This window comes from Synchiropus splendidus, chromosome 18, assembly GCF_027744825.2.
Source record: "Synchiropus splendidus isolate RoL2022-P1 chromosome 18, RoL_Sspl_1.0, whole genome shotgun sequence".
Taxonomy (NCBI): domain Eukaryota; kingdom Metazoa; phylum Chordata; class Actinopteri; order Syngnathiformes; family Callionymidae; genus Synchiropus; species Synchiropus splendidus.
Window position 1 is genome coordinate 5301175 of NC_071351.1, and position 23213 is coordinate 5324387.

Consider the following 23213-nt stretch of genomic DNA (forward strand, 5'->3'; position numbering starts at 1 on the left):
CAAGTCCTGTCTTGTCTAGTCATCTTCAAGTCAAGATGTTGTCGTGTCAAGTTAAGCCAAGTCTTGTCTTTTCTTGTCACGTTTCGTCCAGTCATCATCATCCATCGTCTTGTTAGATCTTGTGTCATCAAGTCATCATCCAGTCAAGTCATGGTCCAGCCAAGTCATCGGCCAAGCTTTGTCCTCGCCTCCTGTTGAGTCACCTATTGTGGTTTTTGTTTTGGATTGAACCATGGTTGAACTGAATCCTTCTCCGTCTCCAAAGCCTCCTGTCAGACACGCTATGTTGTATTTTGACTTTGAATACATTGACAGCAGGTTATCTGCTGATCTTCATTCAAAAGTTAAATGCGTGTCCCAAAATGCAGCTTTGAATCTGGGTTACAGTGGAATGCTCCATGTGAGTCCCACTCCAATGTCACCACAGGGAATCACCTAGATGTGTTGGACTCAAGAATCAGGTTCATTTATCAATAAAATCACTCTTCATATTGTTTTATTACGAAAAAAAGGGCAACATTCAGGACATGCGACGTACAGTTAAATAACATTTATGATCAAAATATGAAATATCTCTGATTTAAAAATATAGGAGTGGACACAATACATTCATGATACTTTTAAACATTTAAATAGTTGATAACTCAACTGCAAAGTATGACGTTTTTGAAACCGTAAAACACTGTAAACAATCTTGGTCACAAACTGAGACAGACACCAGAATATTAAAAATACAGTAACAAGTTGTTCAGTTTATGACCTAGCAACGTTTAAGTGCACCAGCTAATATAGCGAAAGGTGAGCTGTACAATGTTTCCACAGAGAATGAACCACGCAGCAAACGGTGGAACATATAAACCACAACATCACCATTCAAGTCTTTTTTCGGACTTGGGATTGACTGGACGGTTCAGGAGAACTGTTGGAGGTCCCACTCACGGTCCCTCACTTCTTGAAGTGGCCGAATGACACCAGCACTTTAGGATCTGTTTCCACAGAGTGGTCTGGATCGGCTTGGTTTGGTGTGTACAATCCTCTGTGACAGTGCAACTCAGAATGAAACTTTTAAAGGAGTTAATTTTCTCATTGAAAGATGAACAAACTCAGCCGTATTCAGTCAGATGTGGCTGGTAAATGAGTTCTGGTATTGTTCCGTAATAAAATAGACATTGAATTGTGAGCATCGGTGTTGAATTGCTGGGTTCCTGAACACAACAGTGAGGCTGTGTGGTGAGATAAGAGAAAGGAATTACAATCCCCTCTAACTGAAGTTTTTTCAGTGGTTGGTGTTCAATGTTTTCTCTTCCCATAGACACACACCACCTTCAGGAGTGTCTCAGTGACTTGAGTTAAACCTCAGACCATCTAACTGTCGAGAGTCACCATAAAAGCAGGTACAGATCGAGACTGAATCGATAACCATGTACTTATTTCCCTATACATTCTACCAACGAAGTAACTATGATAAAGTTACTATATTTGTTTTGGGTGCACATGAGCAAAGACAAGAAAAATCTAATGAAAATATATGATGTTTGAGATGAGCGTTACAACTAGAACGTCAGTCTTTCATAGCATGTTGCATGAGGTATCTCAATGAAGCTGACTTCGGTTCCACGTCATATGTGCTCTGACCTCTATAAACTTTTGGTTACATACTCTTAGAACTGGGGTTACGCCCAGGTAACCCTTACAATTTTAAGGCAGCTCTTCACACAGAGTTCTTTTAGTGTAGACTTCTTAACTTTGGTGTGATGATTCTGGGTGAACAACGTTGGTTGGTGATGCGTCAGGTGACTTCTGTATTGTTCCCTATAATCAGAATAGTGAATGGTTTCAGTGGCTTACGCTGTTCGCGAGGTAAACAAAGTCTTTACGAAACACAGAGATTTACAATCACAGACATGTGTTATCTTTTCCACTTTTCCCGACGTGAGTCCCCACTTCAGTAAGCTGTCTCCTTGATGATGTTGGTGGTGACGGTGTGGTTGCTGGATATGCTAATGGAGTGGCGGGTCAGCGGGTGGGAGAGGCGCCGTGGCGAGCGACGGCACGGCATGAAGAAGTAGCGCAGGGTGGAGAAGAAGATCTGCCGGTAGGTGGCCGACACCAGGTTGTAGAGGATGGGGTTGATGGCCGAGCTGACGTAGAACAGCACGTTGGTCAGCATGTAGAAGTAGTGGTAGAAGTCGTACAGCTCACTGGAACAGAAGCACACACACATGTATTTTATTATACAACTGCCATGACTTGAAATGCAACCCCATTAAAATGCAAAAAACATACAGAAACAGTAAAGAATCTCAGCACTGGAAGTCAACAATGCCTTGACAACACATGGCTTTGTCATATTTGCCGAAAAAAACATCAGCCGACTGAACATCCTCAGATGGAAGATGAGTCAAGAGACAAGCGTCGCGATCTGTGGGGAACATATGCCTCAAAGTGTCTCACATCAACAGGAGCCTCGCAAACCGCATGACATCTATTGGTAAAGGGTAAACACATCAATACGCCGCATATTGCAGCACCTCCAGGGCATGAACTCAGTTACAGGTAGCCATAGTGTTGATCTGTGGGAGGGAGGTCTGAGACCAGGGTCGGTCATGTGTGTAGGAAGTCAATGATGTGCGTGTCTGCCTGCATACAGTGGCGCCATTACACGGAAATGAAAGGAACACAGCATGAATTGAGTGTGACCTTTTCATTACATGCACTCTGGTGATTCGGTGTTATTGTCATGGAGGGAGGACAGAAAGCAGAGGTCAAGTCTCACAACTGGACTTCGGCTGCGTGCCAAGACAAGACGTCAAACCAACACACTTGTGCTCTTTTCTGGCCCACTTCTCATTCGGCACAGACAACTAGATGGAAACCTCATAACACTAATATCCTCACAAGGACATCCATCCACTCTTTCTCTACCTAGAGCATCAACCCACCGCTTTCATAGCGGCGGACATTTGAGACGAGGACAGACAAAAGTCATATGTAGCGTGGCAGTCCCTTCTGCCAACAAAGACAACACGCATCAATTGCTCTGTTGTGTTGAGTGTTTGGCTTCTGAAGCAAGATACGGTGAGAATTTAAACCTCTTTGGTGTGGGAATGCATGAGCTCGTGTCGTGCTATGTTCCCGTGGGATCTGGACTCATGGCCCAGTCAAGAAAACATGTTTGGGCTTTGCATTCTCCGACGACTTAAAACAATGAATGATGATGTTTTCTTAGGAGCAGAATGGTTTTCCTGCGGTAGAGGACCATCCTTCAGAAGATAGCAGCATTCCTAACATTAATACTCATTTGCAGGAAAGGCCTCTGATTGAATTACACAAGTCGTACACTTTATATAGGGGCCTGGGAGACAGGAGACAGAAGTGGAGAAAGGTTGCATGAGGGTGGATGGGAATGTGAAATGAAGTCAATCGAATCAGCTTGATGTATCGCTCCTGAGCCTGTTGGTCAGAAGCGGATGACCTTATATGTGATGGGTTCGGCCAGTTCATGTCAGTCGGGGGATACTGCCGACTGTGTCAAACAAAGCTTTCACACGCGCTGGGCGGGTGCTGCGTGTTTGTGAAGAGAGAAAAGAGGGGATGGGAACTCACTCGGACCAGTCGGAGACGTAGCAGAACATGAGGCGGCGGGCGTGGTAGGGCAGCCAGCAGACGACAAAGGCGATGACCACAGCGCCTGAGCAGGGACAAAGGTATGAGATATTGGCACAAATATGAACTGCACCGGGTTTTTTTTATACTGGATTCTAAAGGGAACAGTCAATGCATTTCACTCCACCTCCTTTGTACGCCATTTTCCTTCTGTCCATTTCTCGCCTCTTCTTTTTGTGTGTTTTTCCCAGGTGTCTGCGTCACCATTGAAATTGTTGCAGTACATCTGTCCGTCTGACACATTCTCACTCCTGAGGCATCGAATGGCCACTGCCTTCAAGTAGTACATCAGAAATCGTGTGCATTGCATGGCGCTGTATCAGACTTCAGATTGAAGCACTTCCACAGCGCTTCCTGATGCAGTGCCTCATATAAAAGAAAGACAGAGGTCGGGGTAGTGCTTGTTTTCCTCTGAATTCCCATTTGTGTGGCCTCAAACAGTCATGCGTCGGACTCACCATGAGTAAGCCCGAACCCTCACTCCCTACTACTCATGTAGGCACCAGTAGAAACTTCAAGAAGACTTCAGAAGAGTCACTGTTTGATGCCTAGAGGGTGAGAATGTATTGGACTATCAAAATGGTCCCGGCAATCATGCTGTGTTGGATAACCTCAAGGCTCGGTGGATCGGCATCGCTCATGCCCTGTGCCACCCACCACTACAGTCTCCACTAACAGCTCCACCTGGGAGCCACTGAGTCTTTACCACTTGTTCATCTGCCAAGCAGTCCGGCATCAATTCTCACTCCACATACATACCGACTTTATTTACTCAATATGTGACGCTTGTTGCGTGAAAACGTGTTGGTTTTATCTCCATACGTCCTTTGCTGTGCTAGAACTGCCATTGAGATCAGTTTACTGGGGGCTGCCTCTCAGTCTCTGATACTCAACTCATCCAGTCGATTTCCCCAAGTCAGGATTAGAGGTCCAGCATCTTCCACCTCCAGCCTTGAAAATGAATTTGAAGTGATTTCTGGGGGCACAGCAATAATTCTTCAGATGTTGCTGTTTCGTCGCCGAGGGCACAAACAGAAACTCATCAGTCCACAAAAGCCGATGGTTGACGGCGAACACTCACAAGTCTCACGAGTCATTCATCCTTGGTTATTGATTGTATTTCATGTCTATTCCCAACAGAATTCAGTGCGTTCAAGCTCTGTACTGAGACCAATGCAAAAGCACAAAGTGAATTTAGAAACAGGTCAGTGCAGTTAAGCTGGTCCGCTGGAGTAATGCCAGTGCAGTAACTGTTATATTGAAGGTTGTTCCTCTGTTTATGTTCTCTCAAGTCTTCAAATGGAGTCAGAAAAAAAGCAGCCAGAACAAGTCCTCCACCTTAAGAAAGCTTAACCCTACCACTGCTGTAGATGTCGCTGTCACAGTCTCAAGACGATCATGAGCGGATCTTGCTATTCTGGGGACGGACCAAACAGGATGCAGATCATTTATCTCCAGGCTCCCGCTCACAGTTCACCGGTCAATAAAAGCAGCCCTCTAACTTTGGACCAGAGTGATGCAGTCAGGGAAAAGTACCAGCGAGGAAACCTTTTGGATGCTCTCTAAACAAATTATTTTCACATGCTAGTACACACAATAACCCCTGATTTAATATGTAATATAGAAAACAGAGAGCAAAAACTAATAAGAAATTAAATTTTCTTGAGGAGATGTCAGAGAATATGAATAGAATTCTGCTTCTGCCACAGCCCTAACAATCTCATTGAGGTGCTGCATGGCTTTGCTGACACGCCACCACTGGACCGTGGCCCTGATGGATCAGGCTGATGCTGTTTCCAGAATTAGTTTCACATTAAAAACCAGGGCCATTTTAATGAAATACTTGGTCTGTTGAGCATCCGCACGCTACTTGAAAATCAATCTCTAGAACCAAACAAAGATGAGCTGGTATCAATCGTCTCGTGCAGCCCAGATTGTCAGTAACCTACAAGTCATGCTGGTGTTCAGAGCCATTAATCCCAGACGACAGTGAGGAGCAGAATGATCAACTAGCAGAACACAGAATGACTAAGGATGATGAATTGGGTATCACGCTAGCAGCCGTGAACAAGAGGCCCGTCGGCATCACACAAACACCCAGCGTCTGATTGGGATGATTAAAAGACCGGGGGGTGTCGAAGTGAGGGAGTGAGATTTATTGAAGGGTCCAGAGTCGGGGCTCAGAATGATCAAGAAGAAACTGCTGGAATCAGACTCTTAGTATCTGCATTGCAGGTTAAAAAATAAAAAAAAGACTTCAAAGTCACTCAACAACAACACAAACTGAGGGGAAAAGTCCAGTTAGAGAAAAGTACCTGCAAGGAAACCTTTTGGATGCTCTCTAGCCAAATTATTTTCACATGCTAGTACACACAATAACACCTGATTTAATATGTAATATAGAAAACAGGAAGCAAAAATCGATGAGTGCCTGCTGGAATCAGGCTCTTAGTACCTACATCGCAAGTAAAAAAGACAAATTCCAAAGGCAGTTAACAATGAAGGCTAGCCACATTTAGCACTAGCAAAAACATTTATTTTGGGTTTTTTGTTTCAACACAAACTGAGGGGAAAAGTCAGGTTAGGGAAAATGCAAGGAAACGTTTTGGATGCTCTCTAACCAAATGATTTTCACATGCTACTATGACTGTGGTAATGACAGTCAAGAGCAGCATGATAACAGAGGGATTATAACCAAAGCCAGATGCGCTCGTTCGTGGACCACGTCGAAGCAATCTTGAATGGCATTAGTGGTAATATCTGCGGAAGCACTCCGTTTAATGAAAGAACTGACTGTGAAAACGTCTTATCTAATGGTGGCTGTTTGCTTTTAGGTCTTTTCAATGTGAGTATTGAAGACAACCGTCAACCTTGGTGAAGTAGAGGCAAGTCACCAGGAAGAAAACGCTGAACAATGAGTCAAACTAATACTGCATGAAAGGTAAGTAGTGTGAGTATTCAGTGGTGAGGCCATGAAGGAAAAAAAGGTTTCTTGGTGATAGACAAAGCTCAAAAAATATTTGAGCATCTGGGCAACAGAAGCATTCCCTCATGTCCCTCAAGTCATGAGCCGCCTTGGTATCCAAATTGCTCCAGAACATATTGCATTAAGTGGGAATCAGCGCCAAAGACATCAGCAGCTGCAGCATTACTTATCGAAGGTCTTTCCATCAAGTTCAAACGGTTAGTTTTATGGCACCGTATCTGTTTACAAGCCTCTCTCCAGCACATTATTGCTTTTCCTCCTGTGGCACCTGAGACCTGACTTCTGATTGTAATGCCGCCAGTAAAGTGTGACCATCATCCATTACTGCATTACTACATCTTCAGTGCCATTAAACTTCATATCTTCTTGGAAAAAGTCAAAAACTCTGTGCGACTCCTCCGCTATAACTTCCTTTCAGGAGATGTCTGGTAATAACAAGCCGTTCCTCGCTGCTGCTCCGTTGATTTATTGGAATATAATGGGCACCTAGCTGCACTCCCCTGCCATCTTGGGTACGGACTGCAGTTGTACTCCTCATATAATGTCTTCCTTTCAGAAGCAGTTTGTGTGGTTTGTGTTGCACTTTATTTCTGGCCGGTGAGAAATGAAGACATGCCGCATGTTTCTCAGTCATGGAAATGTTATCTTCTTCTGAAAGAAATAGGCAACAACATTGAACAGATCCAACTCGATGATCACTTCTTTCCTTTTGTGTTATTAGCATGACTCACAGTCAGACGACAGGAAGTACAACCAAGTCCCTGTTAAACAGTGTTTTGTCCACACTGCAGCTGCGGCGCTTCTCATCCAGACTTCACATATTTCAAGGTGTGAGACTTTCACAAGAAAACTGTTCCGGAACCAGACAGCGGCGAAAAAAAAGACATTTAAGAAGTCTGACTTACGCAGCACGAGAACACCATGGCGAAGTGACTGAGCTCGGTTTGGCTCCACAGTGACGTTCAGCATGGTCGGGTTCCCGCCCACAATGCAGATGCGGTTTTCCTGCTCGGCCTCGCGGAACATTCGCAGGAGCTGGTTGGCGATGACGCCGTTCAGAGCCGATATGGCCACCATCGGCACCACAAAGGAGAGGAACGCATTCACCTGGGAGAGACAGTTTTCACGGAACATTCAAGTTAAAAACGGAGAACCGCATTAAGCAACGCATTCGCACTCTTGAGGCATCAAGTATCGAACATCTTCCACTGACTTTTTGGTTCCTAAGATGACAACAGCCTTCTGCGTTGCATGTTAGAGGTGACACATAGTATTCATTATCTGCCTGTCTGTGCCCTTCATTGTGTTTTATTTTTGCTTTGTAAAGAAAGAAAAGTGCTGTATTATTATTATTATTATTAATAATTCAGAGCGAAAGGTGCCCCATCCTGTGGCCAACCATACCCTCAAACTCCATCTATCTTTTACGTGACTGGAGGCATGAGGATGTGACGTGGAAGACTTGGACTGCTTCTGTTTAAAGCCCAATGCATCTACATGCAACACATGGATGAGATCAATAAAATCTTTGTAAACTATAAATAAATATATATATTTTAATGACGCATTTTCAAGTCACCCTCTAGAAAAATCATCCAACACCAAGTGTTTTCAAGATCATAGGTCCTCGAAGAAGAAGTGAAGGGGCCAAACATTCAGGAGTCGCTTTTCATCCCATCAAATTTCCCCACAAAAACACACCTGAACTTTAGCTGTAAATAAGGACCATTATAAGAAACACTTTGGAGCCAACTGAGTGCAGTTTTGCGGGCATCGTATGTTTCCTCGTGCGGTGATAAAAGGCTTCTGACAAAGTGAGAGGAGAAAGAAATGCTTGCAGCCCAGCGACTGTGCGGAGCTCGATAACAGATGCTCTCAAAATGTCCGTTGGTTTGTATAGATATTTATTTAATCAGCGGCTCCTACAGCACTCTGTCTGCGCACACACACACACACACACACACACACCCAGGGAGGAGCTGTTTTCCCAGGGGATAATCACAGATGAAAAATGTTAATGGTTTTAATGAAGAGGCTGGCTGACTTCTGGGCACCCCCCAATGCCTCAGAGACAGTGATGACGGATTAAAGGCGGAAGGCGGGAGCAAGGCAGACTTCTGTGTCAGAACCGTGACAAAAAAGCTGAAAAAAAACAAATTAAAAAAAATGTTGAACGGCAGCCAAAGTTCCAGTCGACGTGGGACATGTAATTGGTGCAAGGAAATTGAGACTTAGACATGAATCACTGGAGGGAGAAGAGAGTGACACATATTATTGCACACAGCACTTCCAACAGAATAAATAACTGCAGACCACAGCGACATCCTATTGACCTGGACACAACCTGTATCCACCTATATACTGTACATATAGATAGAGATACCTGTCAGGCCATTTGGGAATGAGGGTGAAGGTTGAAAGTAAGCTTTTATTTGTGATTTATTTTTGTGACTGGATCGCCAAACCTTCCACGAACACAGTGTTTACTTTAAGCCAATCTCCTCCTCAAGCCCGACCACAATAACAACCAGTGTGAAAGGGCAGCCACAACATTCATTATTAGTTCAGATCACAAGATTGTCCCTCTTTATTTTTCTTCCTCAAACCGCAGCGCATCACTCAAGGAATGCCACGTCCTCCTAAGCCGCCTCATCAAGGGATGAATAATGTCGGAAAGTCCAGTTTGAGACGGAGCACTTCATCAAACCCACTTGACCCAGTGACGATTACAAATGTGAGGATTGTAAGAAGGGGCGGGATAAACCTTAACACCTTATCACCGAGCCATGGACCTGAAGGTGGAGTTCCTCAAGGATCAATCTTAGGGACCCACTTGCCGATCTTTGATGGACAGCTTTTATTCTTCACTCTTCAAACTCAGAGAGAAATTTTTAATGAACTTAAATCTTTCATTCTTAGTGGAGCTACACAGCACATATATCTATGCCACATCAAAAATATCATTCATATTTCTATCTAACTTGAACGATGGCTCTTGAGTGCAGCCATTGCTCAGGGCTTGAATTACTTCTACAACAGATCAGTGGAACACAGGAGAAGAAGCGGAGCACCTGAGAGAACAAGCACGTCACAGCATCTTCACCTTTCTTTCCAGTCTTTGTCCTTGCTGGTCGTCCAATCTGTCTCCGGCACGCTTCTCTGGAGGGTCTCTTTAAATCAATAACAGAAGACCTGTCTTTTATCTATGAACGCTCACTTTTAATTTCTCCTCTGCTGGATGGCCTCAAGCTCAGCATCTTCCTGCCTCTGGTCTTTCAATGTCTGTTTTTCAATGAATTCACGTACTGCTCACCTTTGTGGACTAAATAAATGCCCACCTGTTGATGCTCGACATCCTTTATTTGTCCCACAGTAGGGACATCCTGGCATGTCAGCGGCTTACTACATTAAAGATGAGTGAGGGTGTCGAGACAGTGACAACAGCCGTCTAAAGATTTAACCATCAACCATAAATAAAGTCATTTGTTTGCGGCCTTTGCCGACAATATCTCCGTGAGTCAGCCGTCGACGCCGAGGCAACTGCTGAGGCTGAAATTACAGATAAGAACGGAGCAGTCAGTCAAGACTCCGACATGAACGCAATTTGCACCCAATCACATTGATGCAGAAGACTGTCTGATAAAATGACTTTTAAAAACAACAAACTGGAATTTAGTCTTGTGCACACAGAGGCTGTGAATATGAATGCATAGTTTGGGATGATCAAGTTGGGGTGTAAATCAGGTGATGCTTGCAGGATTTAAACGTTTGTTTGCACGACAAAAACTTGTTTTGGAGTCAAATTACCTGTATTATTAAACACCACTGCCCAAATGTAATGTTAAAGTCGTGACACATATGACGTATCATTTTGTCTCCTCCCAAGCTTCCTGGTAGTTCAAGCATTTTCAGAGAACACAGCCTCGTATGAATGGAACAGAGAGGTGAAACTCAGCCTCACTCATCTCAGCCATCCTCCGACAAGTCGGCCTCCGTTTCATTTCACACAAAGTACAGCTGTCGGCTCGTGAGTAATCTGGCACGGTGCGCTATCGTGAACCAGTCACCTGGCAACCTCGGCCACCTGTGGGCTGTCTGTGAACTGTCTTCATCCCACATTGTCTTGTGGGCTTCGAATTAGGCACCAGATAAAGCCGTTAAAGGAACAAAATAAAGCATATCTGAGCTCAGATCCTGACCAATTCCCTTTGAATAAAAACCAACATGCCTAAGTGTCAGACTCCTCTTGGAACAAGACCCTCATTGTCGCAGACCTCAGAGGCAATTGAGGCCTGTGTCAGTGTCAATCAAATCTTAGAAAGCTCTCGAAGAAAAAAAGAAGGCATTTCAGCATCTCATTTCATTTAAGCGAAACCTCTTCCCTTTTTCTAGTTTTTCTTATTTTTGGTGGTGTTTGAAGATTCATCACTTGCAGCTTAAGCTCCCTGTCTTTGAGTCATAAAAGTCTGTAACACAACTGCCCCCTGCTGCCTCATTGAGCTCATTGCGCTCAATGATATTTCAAATACTTAAAAAAAGGATTAAATGATACTGAATAAATTCAATTGAGGGCAATAATGGTGGGTTAAGTGTGTAGTTATGCACTTCAGTTGTCTTAACTTTTGCATATCACCTAAGTGTATAAATATAAATGTTTGTGTCACATTTGAATCATTCTCAACACCTGTCTCCCCGCTAGTTTTCATTGTTGTCCATGGATTTATTCTGTTATTTTATATTGCAATTTCAAAAGCTGCTTATTTGAAACAAATTATCAATAAATGAATCCATTCAAATGCGAAGCACACTTTTATTCGTGGAACAGGCGTCAACAGGGAGTACCTTCATGCTGCAAAATGAAATGTACAAGTACACTCAGCTAGCAGAGCAGATTAAGGAAAAAAAAACTATTTGCTTTAATCAATAATTCACTGAGTGGGGAGGGCAAACCTGTTTCTTTTTTCTGATTTAATGCCAGGCAATGATGCAGCACCAGACGGCGAGCTAATGTTCGCCACCAATCTTCGGCAGGGCCCCGTAGTCCGTTCAATTACATCGCACATGAGGCTGAAATCAGCTGCGTTTGCGTTATTCATTCTTGAACCAGATAATGGAGGACGAAGTAAATGGCTGAGAGTTGAGAAATAACCAGCACTGGGATGTGATGATGATGATGATGATGATGATGATGATGAAGATGTGGTGTTCAACTCCGACTGTTGCTGGTCATCAAGTGACTCACTCATCTTCTCTTCTCCACCTTTAATCCGTGGAACAACGACCAGGTGTGGGCACCTCATCTGAGTCACCCATATTTCTCACATCTGAGACAAATCCCTGCAGCCACGCAGATGTAAAGACAAGACTTGGAGAGCAACAGGCAAGAGCATGGCTGTAAAGCAGCTCCTAATCTGGTCTCAGTCAGGTTGCGCCTTGAGTCCATCTGAGCACTGCAATCTTTCCTGGGGCCGCCATGGGGCCTACAAATGGGCACTTCCAGGTATAAATCTCAGCAGTGGGGCGTCAGGAGTGATAGATGCCAAAGAGCATCTGTCACCTGGATGACAGGGTTTCTATCAAAGGCAGAGTCTTATATTGCCACTTTGCATTGGAAATGAAAAACTAAGAATTGCTTGGTGTGTTCCAGGAGTGTCCATGTGTTTGGTACCTCCTCTATGTCACAAGATGGCGGTGGTGGCGTTTCACCCACATAGGAGAACCTTGTCAGAAACACCATGTATTTTATAGTGGCACATAGAAACGAAATTCTATAGATCTTTTTTGCACGCACAGAATGAAAACCCGGTATTTCTTCCTTCCGATTGTAGTTCGATAGATGGTGACACTTGAATTCCTCTGACTATTCTTCAATAAACCTTTTTTATGGACTTCAACTCCACACAGAGACTCATACGAAGTGTAACGAACACTTCCATTCGTGAATAGACACGAGGCGAGGGCCTGAGGAAGGGAAAGTTATCCAGAGAGTGAAGGTTCAGTAGACTCAAATGACATCGACTCTCACTTTTCATTTGACGACGACGAGGCTCACAAGGCCGTCGCTTAGAAACGTCATTCTGACATTCATGTGAAGGTAAGCGTGTTGAAGTGTGAGGAGTAATAAGATTTGCATTCATTATTCAAAGAAATTGAATGTTACCGGGGGGTTGTGTGAGGAGTCTAGTAGGTATAATATATAAGAAAGAGAATAAACCACAACTTGATATCTCCTTATTCATCCACACAAATGTAGTGTGTTTATAGAAATAGTCTTACTTTTATTTAGTTACTTACTTTTATTAGATACGTATTTTTGTTTCAGAAAATAAATCACATATTGCAACAGAGTCCTTGCTTGTGCCAGTAATAGAAGACAAAATAAATAAATAAAGACTAAATAAAAGGCTGAGACAACAGGCAATGAAAGTCACCATCAAACCAATGGATATATTTCCTTGAAAGGCACTGAGACAGTGCACACCTGCACCAAGAATCTGGTTGAACTTGACTTTATAAAAACAGCATAAAATGAAATCAATGAAATAACATCTATGATTTAAGACTCTTAAGAGAGAACCCTGACTGGCAACCAAGTTTGAAGCATAGCAGTGAAGGCGTCAAACCCTCTTATGGTTGACAGTACTGATTATATAAGTGCTTCTTGTTGACCCGAGAAAGACAATATCTTCCTCAAACTGTCATCACAGAAGCTTTGTTTTCTCCATGACAGCGTCCTCAGCAGTCCTGCCGTCGTCTCCCCTTCACTATCAAAGTCCAGCGAGCTGCACTCAGTGTGAGAGAACGGGAGATAAGAGCCATGACTAATGACAAGAAATGAAAGCAAAACATTTAGTGGGAAAAAAAAAAAAAACAGTCGACAAATGGGTTTCCTTCATGGCGTCGGGCGGCAGGTCTGACATGAAGACAGATGTGCACGTGAGGAAGGAGACGGAAGGAATTCAAATGGAGTCTGAGCGCCTGAACTTGTGTTTGCTTTTGTCCCTTCACAAAAGTATGGACTCTTATTCTGCCTTAGATGTATGAACTACTTCGAGTAGATAGATAGATAGATGGACAGATGGATAGATGGATAGATAGATAGACGGACGGACAGACAGACAGACAGACAGACAGACTGACAGACAGACAGATAGATAGATAGACGGACGGACAGACAGACAGACAGACAGACAGACAGACAGGCAGACAGATAGATAGATAGATAGATAGATGGATAGTTAGATAGATAGATAGATTAAACTGTCAACAAAATATTATCACTCCATTGCTTAAAAAGACAGTGTACCTCATTTAGGCCAGTTGACCACAGAAAGGGTGAAACTATTTGGCTAAATATTACAAAGGCCCTGCTAAAAACCGCCTCCTCTCATCAGGCCAAATGTTTAAAATCTCATTTGTCTCACTTTCGGCTGTGAGCGGTCAAAACATTTACATCACCTGACGCTGTTTGGACGAAACGTTTCTGCTCAGACGAGTGTGTCACGAGGTGTTTTAATGTTAGAATCTGTCGCAGATATAAACACCTCTGTCACTTCCATCGCAAAAAACACTTGTGTGATGGCCTGCAGGTCTTTAACACCTCTTTGGAGAGTAGAGACGCCATAAAAAGCCCAAACATTGAATCCAAGAAGTGTTTTTTTTTCACCATTTTAGGAGCCCTTTATGCAGAGCTGTCATGTGTTTTGTAAAGAGAAACACAGTTCCTCCTGATCACACAGATACACATCTCCTGTGAACCAGACATGAGTTCTTATCCTTTATTTTTCTGCGGTTCTGTCGAATCTCTTTTCTGTTTTTTTCCAAAGAAACAATCCCATCTTTCTGGCTATAAAAGGTCCATCTTCACTCCAGATTCCAGGTAAGAAGACATTGATAATGTGCACTGACGTGGAGTGGTAAATCGATACAATACTCGACTAAAGAACTGGTGACGGACTTTCAAATATACAAGCGATCACCATCACAGAGGAGCAGGAGATAATCTCATATCTCATATCACCTGCTATTAGACGACACAGTCCAGACTGCTGTTCTGACTGATGTCCTTTGACGTAAGCAGCAAAGAGCTCCAGCCTTTGTAGCGCTCTCCAGTCACCAGCACACTCTTGTGTGGGGTGTGCGCAGGCAGGGGAAGGGGCCACCTCTTAAACAAGCATGTGAAGAAGCTTGTCTCCACACGGTGGAGGAAGTGATGGAGAGGGTGAAAAACGTCTTGAGGATCCCTCCCATTTCCTCAGTGAACTTTCAGCTATATACATTAATCTGCCACCAAATCCACTATTGGTGAACATATAGAGTTTCACCCGTCGCCATCTGACTTCTGACAATAGCCTCGAACACGTGAAGTAAGACTTTACGTAATCGTCCCCTTAAGCCCTGAAATTCCTGTGTCTGAGAGAACACAGACTCCCAGCAGGCCTGGATTGGTTCTTCTGAAGAACCACGCCAAACAAGGCGACCGTGCTGCTGAGAGCCTCCTTGAACATCAGATCTGGGATTTTTCAGAGGGGACTTCCGGGCCACAGTTCATTTTGACTAGATAGAGAAGATCATGGAACGCTCCTCATGAGGATTCCAAACAGCAGGTTGAAACGTGGAGCGTTTAATGTCTGGCAAATTACTGAGCATGAAAACCAGACTGAATCAGCTCCTGGACACTTCATTAAGCCTCATGGATTTTACCTCTCTGTTCAAGTCTTAAAGCTGAAATGACTAACTTATGATAGGCATCAACTTGCTTAACAGCAGAGAGACAACTGCCACTGATCCATCAGACCAGACTCTGACATCAGTCTCACAGGTAGCTTCCGCACCTAGTCCACTTCACCTCCACACTCACATCTCTGCCTCACCATTTTTTCGATCCTCACTTTTTTTCTTGCAGATAGTCGGGGTGTAATAGTGCATACAGTTGGACCAGACCGTTTCAGTACAGGGGCTTCAGTCCCAGCACACGCTCAACTAAATCGCTAAATGGCAGCACAACAAATCAACAACGGCGGCTGGAAGGTCCCTGGTGACGTGTCCACTGTGTCAAGACTTGGATGAGTGTAATGATGAGAGTAATCCGGGAAGTCATTTTATAAAGCGTGCACCGAGGCATGCTCTGATGACGTAGCTGAGGACCTGGATAATGTGGTTCGTTTCCAGAAGCAGCAACAAAACACAACAGAAGTCACTTTTCGCTCTCACACTGTAGGAAGCTGTATAGATAGTTTAGTAAGCACCACTGAGTAAGTGTTCACTCGGACAGAAAACAGGCATCACTGCCGCAAAACAGGAGCGCTGAGACACACACAACAAACTTATAATAGTGAGCGAGGAGGCAGCACTGCTTAAGTTCTTTAGCTCCAAAAATCCGGTTCAAACATTGTATGAATCAGGTTTCGTTGAAGGTTTCAGTATTATTCTCATTTATTCAACAAGTTTGTGCAGCACCAACGACGAAAAAACATAAATTCTTAATGTTGAGAGCAAAAACAAATAAATGAATAAATAAAAAAGTATTCCTAACAACTCGTCATTTCCTCTATTTTGAATTGAGAAAACGATAAAATAAAGCCGCAATGGACTTGGGTCCATAGTTTTGTTTGTTTGCGTTCACAAGTCAAACAGATTTGTCGTCGTGTGAAAGCCCCAACAGGGCCAAAATGCTTTTGGATCTGGTGCCCAATACTGCTGGGCTAGCTTCTAAAGGATAACCCCAAATCTTGATCAGTACATTTCATTGGATCCGTCCAGTTTCAGTACTTAAAAGTAAAGTATCAACGTCAAAATATGCACCAGTGATACCACTCGCAGTGCGTCTTAAAACTGTTATTGTCATGGTTTGTGCTTTTACTGTGTCACTTCCTCTGTTCTGGTTCATGTTTTCCTGTTTGCTTTCTCACCCCCTCCAGCTTCATGGCAGCGCAGCTGGTTCTCATTCCACTGGTTGCCTCTGCAGAGATTTATACACCTGGAGAACCAGCATGTGCTGCCAGATGACTTTTGTTCTCATGGTATGTTCTCTCTCCTTCGTGTGTTGTCCTCCTCTGGTGTCGTTGACTTCTGTTCTCCTTATTGTTTGTGTATTATTTGTGTTATTTGAATTAAACTTGGTAAACTGTTAACCTCGCTTGTCCGAGTCCTCGGTGAGTTCAGAATGATCTGCTCTTGGGTCAACCTTAGATCAGCAGTCATGACAGTTATATTGAAATGACTCTGTCCTCTAGCAGTCAGAGCTGATAGACTGTTTTCATTAAGCTTCAGATAGTCTGATTATTCCATGAATGGATGAAGAAGATGAACCCTGAACGAATGGCACTGAGTTCTGAAAACATTTCGAAGTTCCCCACTCTTTCTTCTGGTGAGCAGCCTCCTATGGAAGACTCAATATCAACATGTCAATAGCACATTCAGGACTATTGATCTATGTGTAATTACAACGCCAAACACCTTCTTCATCAAGCGGTCCTTCTGTAAGCCTGCGAGTTTTCACAGGCAGCATTACAGGATGAGACAAAAGGTGCATGTGAAAATCACCTGTCTCAACGTGTGACAGGCTCATACGAAGCTTTGGAAAGACGCTTTGGTCACCAACAAGAATTTCGCTTTGAATCTCATGAAAAGTGTTTCTTCTGATGTGCGCTTCAACGAGACATTTTCTTTGAATGACGGTGCCTCGAGGACAAATAACATCCTTCAGTGATAAATAGCATCAGGTGCATTCAAACCCTTGTGCAAGATTCCAGGGAGGAGCGTGAAGCTTGTTGGATCATAACGATGGAATTCAGCGGATGATCCTGAAGAGATTGAAACGCTGGGGAACATCTAGTTTTCTGCTGTCCATTTTGATATTTCTCCACAGGCAGCTTGTCCCTGATCAATGCTTCTTTCATTGATATAAAGCTGGGACTATTATTGGGACGTGCTGTGCTGCTACCAAAATCGAGTTGAATATTCCCTCATCCTGGCTTCAACAACCAAATTACGTCCAGGGTTGCAGCAAAACCCAAGGTGGGATTACATCTACTTGCTAAGAGAATCTCTGATCGAATGGCAGCTTTGTTTTCCCTGGTAAAGATGCGCTAAAGAGAAATGGCATCTACTCAGTTTACTATTCAGTCTGTCATGGTTCGTGCTTTTACTTTGTCATTTCCTGTGTTCTGGTTCATGTTTTCCTGTTTGCTTTCTCACCCCCTCCAGCTTCATGGCAGCGCAGCTGGTTCTCATTCCACTGGTTGCCTCTGCAGAGATTTATACACCTGGAGAACCAGCATGTGCTGCCAGATGATCGTCTTTTCTTCTCATGGTATGTTCTCTCTCGATTGCTCCGTTCGCTTGTGACCCTGTTTTGTTTTCACCTCTACCGAGCGTGTTTCGTTTTTTATTAGCCTCGTCAGAGTTATATCTGAGTGCATCGTTTTCTGTTGTCCCTGTTTGCAGCGCTGTGTATCTCATGCCTGTTTTAGGTTTTTCCCTCTCCCTTCGTGTGTTGTCCTCCGCGCTCCACTTTGGTGTCGTCGCCCTCAGTTTACATTATTGTCTGTGTATTGTTTACTTGTTCATTGTAATAAATAGTCTGCTAACAGAACTCTCGCTCATCCGAGTCCTCTGAGTTTGGAGTCATCTGCTCTTGGGTCACCTTAGCTTAGCAGTTATGACAGTCAGTTAAATGCCACGGAACCCCTCACCCCCAATGATCGGTCTTGTGTTGTGATAGACACCCGCTTCTGGGCCCTTCTCCAGGTGGAGCGATGGAGAACCCAGAGGTGTCCCTTCTAGTGGGACAAAGACAGTGCCCACTGCCACACCAGTAACAACACAATGCAAGGCTTGCTAAGCAAAATTGGACTGGCATTTATGCAACAACTGTGAGATGGCGTAGAGAATGGTGCAGAGGACAAACTGTGAAGCATGAGAATAATCTGTAGCCAACAGAGGCTGCACCGTAAAACCTCTTTGCTGAATTTAAAAGGACAGACAGATGGCCAAATGAAAGGAACAAAATGCTGCTTTGCTCTTCTCAAACAGGTTGGAACCTTGCATGATTTCCAAACAAACTTCAGGGAATATTCTGCCGCTTGAAAAGTTCAGGTTGAAGTCAGAATAATGTTGTTCACATTGGAGGAGAAATAAAAGCACAGGAGTGTGACTTTGGATCCGTCGGCAGGAATAATGACATTTTTTATTACACGAATTCCTCGCCGAGTGAAATTGTGCTTGGCACTTTTTTGAATTGTACCCTGCTGCACACACATCCCGACCTTGTCAAGGCCGAGCTGAGACTCCTCCACAGCTGGAGACCACTCAGCAGCAGGGCAACAACAAACAAGCCCACTGGTGAGCTCACAAACTCACTTCAGTCGTCAGCATGCAGAGTTTCCATACCACTCCCTGAAGATAAAGACTCATTATTCATCACTGGCCTCAACACAGTTTTCAAAAATACATCTCGGTATTAACCCCCATCACACATTAAACACCCCCATGATCCATTGTTAGATGATGATGTCTTTCTCCTGCAGGCAGGAGTCAACCCAAGGTATCAACACGTTGAATCAAAATGCTTCACTTCACCCTATTATGGTTCGCTCAAGTTGCTAAATATGATACTTGTTTACAGACTTTGACCACTTGCTTGGATTGTTTGAACCCAAACGTCCAGGGTTAGCTGTTGACCATCGACTCTCTAGTTTGTCTTTACGCGACACTTTAAACCTACAGCTCAGTTCAGTCATTTCTGATGTGCAGCATTAGGAATTCTCCGCCTGACCCGGTCCATTACCTGCCTGTTGTCAAAACAGCCAGAGTGTTTAGGAACAGGGAGCAGCATGACTTCTGATCCCTGACCAACACACTCAAGCACCTCAGCCATTTCTGACTCACTCAAGTGACGAGCTGAGATAGAGAAGTTGGAGAAACAGCTGCAGAAGAAGAAGGTGTTAGAGCAGATGAACACATTTACCTATTAATACCAATGAGCTGATATCCAATCTATTTTTGAATCAGATGAACAACAGCCTCGGCACAACATCTCAACCTCCCTCCCTCTGTTGAGTTGCAATGATATAAAGAGAGCGGTAACTTGGAGCACTCCAGCGTGTGTCAGGCAGAACAGAGAGCAGACGGCCTCGCTAATGTTTTGACATTCAAATGAGAGAATCGCATGCCCAGGATAATCACTGTCTTTTACCCGCCATGGGGGCCAAGAAGCTCCATCCCTGAGAGATCCAAGAAACCTTCCTGCACAAACAACCTGCAGGCAGCAGCAGGACCATGCAGGTCCAAACCATTCTTTTTTCACTAAGTTTGATTCCAATTTGTGAGAAAGGAGACATCCAGCTGGACTTCCTCACACTGTCTCACACTCTCGACACATCCACCGTTGGATTGTAGCAAGTATTTGGATTATAAATATACAGCTGCTCCAAAAGCATCCAATATTAATAGTACACGTTTTTTAAAATAGTGTCTTCACTGACTGGCACTTTCATCAAAAAAAAACAAGACATGTTTTGTGTATGAGACCTAAGGCTCAAGGAACTGTCTCACTACTTTAGTTTTTGGATGGGGAAAAAAAAATGTTGAATTTTGTTGTGTGTCAGTTAACTATGAGTGATGATATGATGTGAGCTTTCACTTTCATGAACACAGAAATTAATATAAAAAAAAACATACCTGTGATGATGCAAATCAATAAGTACAAAGTAAATAAACGGGTGCACCTTGGTGTTAAGACACTTTTGAGCATATAGTGACATGTTATGGGGACCGCAGTCAGTGATGCTGAAGCTCGTCGGTGCAGCAAGATGACAGGTTTATTCATGCCCTCGGTCTCAGCTACAGTTAACCTACCACGCCACAAAACCAGCGCGGTCACACACAACATACTCCCTACCAACCCAACTCCCGGAGCCCAAAATGAACTTCTACACTAATGTAATCGCACTTGACAACAATAGTGAGGAAGTTTTGTGTTAATAATTAGGACCAAGTGTCTAATCATGAAGTGAAAAGGGGACAGGGATTTTACGCACGGAGAGCGAGAGCGCGTAAAATCGCGCTCCAGTATGCGATCACCTCAATAAGGTGAGAGTAACTGCACTGCCTTTGGCAAAGTAGTTATTGTTGTGCACTGTACTTGAAGAGCACCCACCTGCAGCACCGTCTTCATGGTGACCTGAGACACGGTGGCGGTGCAGATGCTCTCCCCTCTGCGCGTCACCTGACCCATGGTGAAGAGCATCGGCGTGGCCAGGGCGAAGGACGCCAGCCACATGGCGCTGATGAGCTTCTTGGTGCGGCTGCGGGACATGATGCTTTTGGCTTTAAACGGGTGGCAAATGGCCATGTAGCGCTCCACGCTCAGGCTGGCGATGTTGAGCGCGGTGGCGTAGGAGCAGCTGTCCCGGAGGAAGTAGTAACCCCGGCACACCGCGTCCCCGAACACCCACGGGTGGTGGAACCAGATGAAGTTGTAGAGCTCGATGGGCATGGACAGGACGAGGATCAGCAGGTCGGACACGGCGAGGCTGGCCAGGTGGTAGTGGACGGTGCTCTGCAGGTTCTGCAGCGTCTTCTTGGTCAGCAGCGTGTAGAGAGTGATGGAGTTCCCGAGGAACCCCAGAGCGAACAGACTCGCGTAGATGACAGTCACTATCACTTTGGAGTAAACATCCGTGTTGACCTCCAAGTCTTCCTCATCCAACTCGGTGGCGGGCGTGCTGTTGTAGAAGGAGCGATTCCCAAAGGTTCCCTGCGCCACAGAGTCGCGCCCGGGGAGCGTCAAGTTTAAATCCATCGCTGGTTTGTGATTGGAAACATGGAGGGAAAGGGGACCGGTGGAACTGCGTGGGCAGTGATTGAACTCTGCGCGTAAGTCGGGGGAGAGGAGCGTTTATATCTGACACGGAGGAGGCGGGTTCGCTCCTGCCGCTGGTGACGCGCTGCCCTTCACCGCGCGCAGCTCCGGTCCATTCATCCTTAACACAGAGCGGTGACGTCAAAGCCAGCCATAACTCCGAAACACTTTTTTTTTTTACTAAGTTAAGCACACTCCACGTTGAGCAACCTGCCATTCAAAAATCACTTCCTTTAATTTTCCATTCTCTCCTAAATCTGTGTCTCAAACGCAGACACAGTGGAAGATCGAGCAGTTGCTCACCGGTTAATGAAGCGACACAGATCAGGCCGATTGAATTAGCCTAACTTCTACTGCTTAAAGCTTTTAAAATATAGTGGCAACTACATGGAGCCATAAATCACTCTATATTCAATTACAAATTTGGCTGGCTCTTGTGAGTTGCACTGGTTTATGCTGAGCTCACAAACACTCAGATACATTTTACATTTTATTTTTTTTGTTAGTATCTATATGATATTTATTTATTTTGGGCATATAGTTTTTGTTTTTGGAAACCGGAAGCCTCAGACTGAAATTTCGTTGCCATAATACAGTGATGTGTTTTTGTGCAATGACAATAAAGAAAGTCTAAGTCTAAATTTTGCTCATGCTCATCTTTGTTGAAGAAAAGACTATTGTGGATCAGGAAGGACATGATGAGAGGATGGGGAAAACTTGAAAATAGTTTATTATAGTGAGGCATTATGACAAACTGGTTTGTTTTAGAGTGGTATGAGCGATTCACGTTGCCTGAGTGATGTTGATGTGAACCTCTGTCAGACTCTCCCCCTGATCCAGTCTGAAGGGTCAAGATTCTGAGGCGTATATTCAGAGACCGGTTTTGCTGTACGAGAGCCTGGATTTGATTCCAGGTGGATCGGCTGCAGCGGTGGAGAGGTGCATCTGTGCGTCATCCAACTCCAGATAATTACTGCTGGTATTGATTCCTCCCACGTGCCACCATCCCAGCTAATTGAGAAAATGGTATTTCAGTGTTTTCGTGTAAGTCCTTCAGGAAATCAATGTGGTCATGAGGTCAGCGCTTGAACAGGTGCTGCAGTTCCCTGAGAATCCAAGTTGAAGGGATGGATAAATAATTGGATTGGCAGTGAAAGAAGGTGACCAAACCATGAGGTTTATTTTGCTGTTCTCCTTTCCAGGACCTCCATCCTCTCTCAATATTTCACCCTCCGACTGTAGCAGATGTTTGATAGATTCTCCTGCTTGGAACTTGGAATCTTTCATGTCATATCATGGAGCGAGTCATTAACTTTGGTGATGAATCCTGTTTTATGGAACGCTGCAAGCGCAAGTGTAACATTAATGAGTCCAGAACAAAGCAGATGATCAGAGATTTTAATAGCAGACAAAACAGATTCCCTCGCATGTTGGTTTGTACATCACCACAAGGTTCAAGTCACTGTAACTGAAAAGTGATCCAATTGTTTATTTTCATTGAATGAAAACAGGTGTTTGTCACACCTATTTAAATGTCAGCAGCATGGTGAGTTTGGAGGTGGTGTCAAGATAAGATCACAAGGGTTTGTCATGTAAGTGAAGGAGATGCAGACCCCAGAAAATAGTTAAGACTGAGCTACTCCCCCAGGTCCATCAGAACCATGGTCACCAAGGTGGAGCAGAAACTTGAAACCG

At 44.2% G+C, this 23213-nt stretch overlaps 1 protein-coding gene across 1 annotated transcript; it reads right to left on the bottom strand.

Moving 5' to 3' along the window:
* Positions 1 to 517: 517 nt before the first annotated feature.
* On the bottom strand, positions 518 to 21503 carry ntsr1 (neurotensin receptor 1 (high affinity)). Its single transcript, XM_053849597.1, has 4 exons — positions 20814 to 21503; positions 7558 to 7759; positions 3607 to 3691; positions 518 to 2201 (listed from the first exon to the last, which is right to left on the bottom strand). The coding sequence occupies exons 1-4, from the start codon at positions 21456 to 21458 to the stop codon at positions 1946 to 1948; spliced, it is 1188 nt and encodes a 395-aa protein (XP_053705572.1). The 5' UTR covers positions 21459 to 21503; the 3' UTR covers positions 518 to 1945.
* Positions 21504 to 23213: the final 1710 nt, after the last annotated feature.

Bases quoted from the DNA above. Each gene is read 5' to 3' on its own strand.
- ntsr1 (XM_053849597.1), bottom strand. From the start codon at position 21,458: ATGGATTTAAACTTGACGCTCCCCGGGCGCGACTCTGTGGCGCAGGGA. The intron at 7,760-20,813 runs GTGGGTGCTCTT...TGTCTCTCCCAG, and splicing joins CCATGAAGACGGTGCTGCAG to GTGAATGCGTTCCTCTCCTT. The intron at 2,202-3,606 runs GTGAGTTCCCAT...CTTCTGTTCCAG, and splicing joins TACGTCTCCGACTGGTCCGA to TGAGCTGTACGACTTCTACC.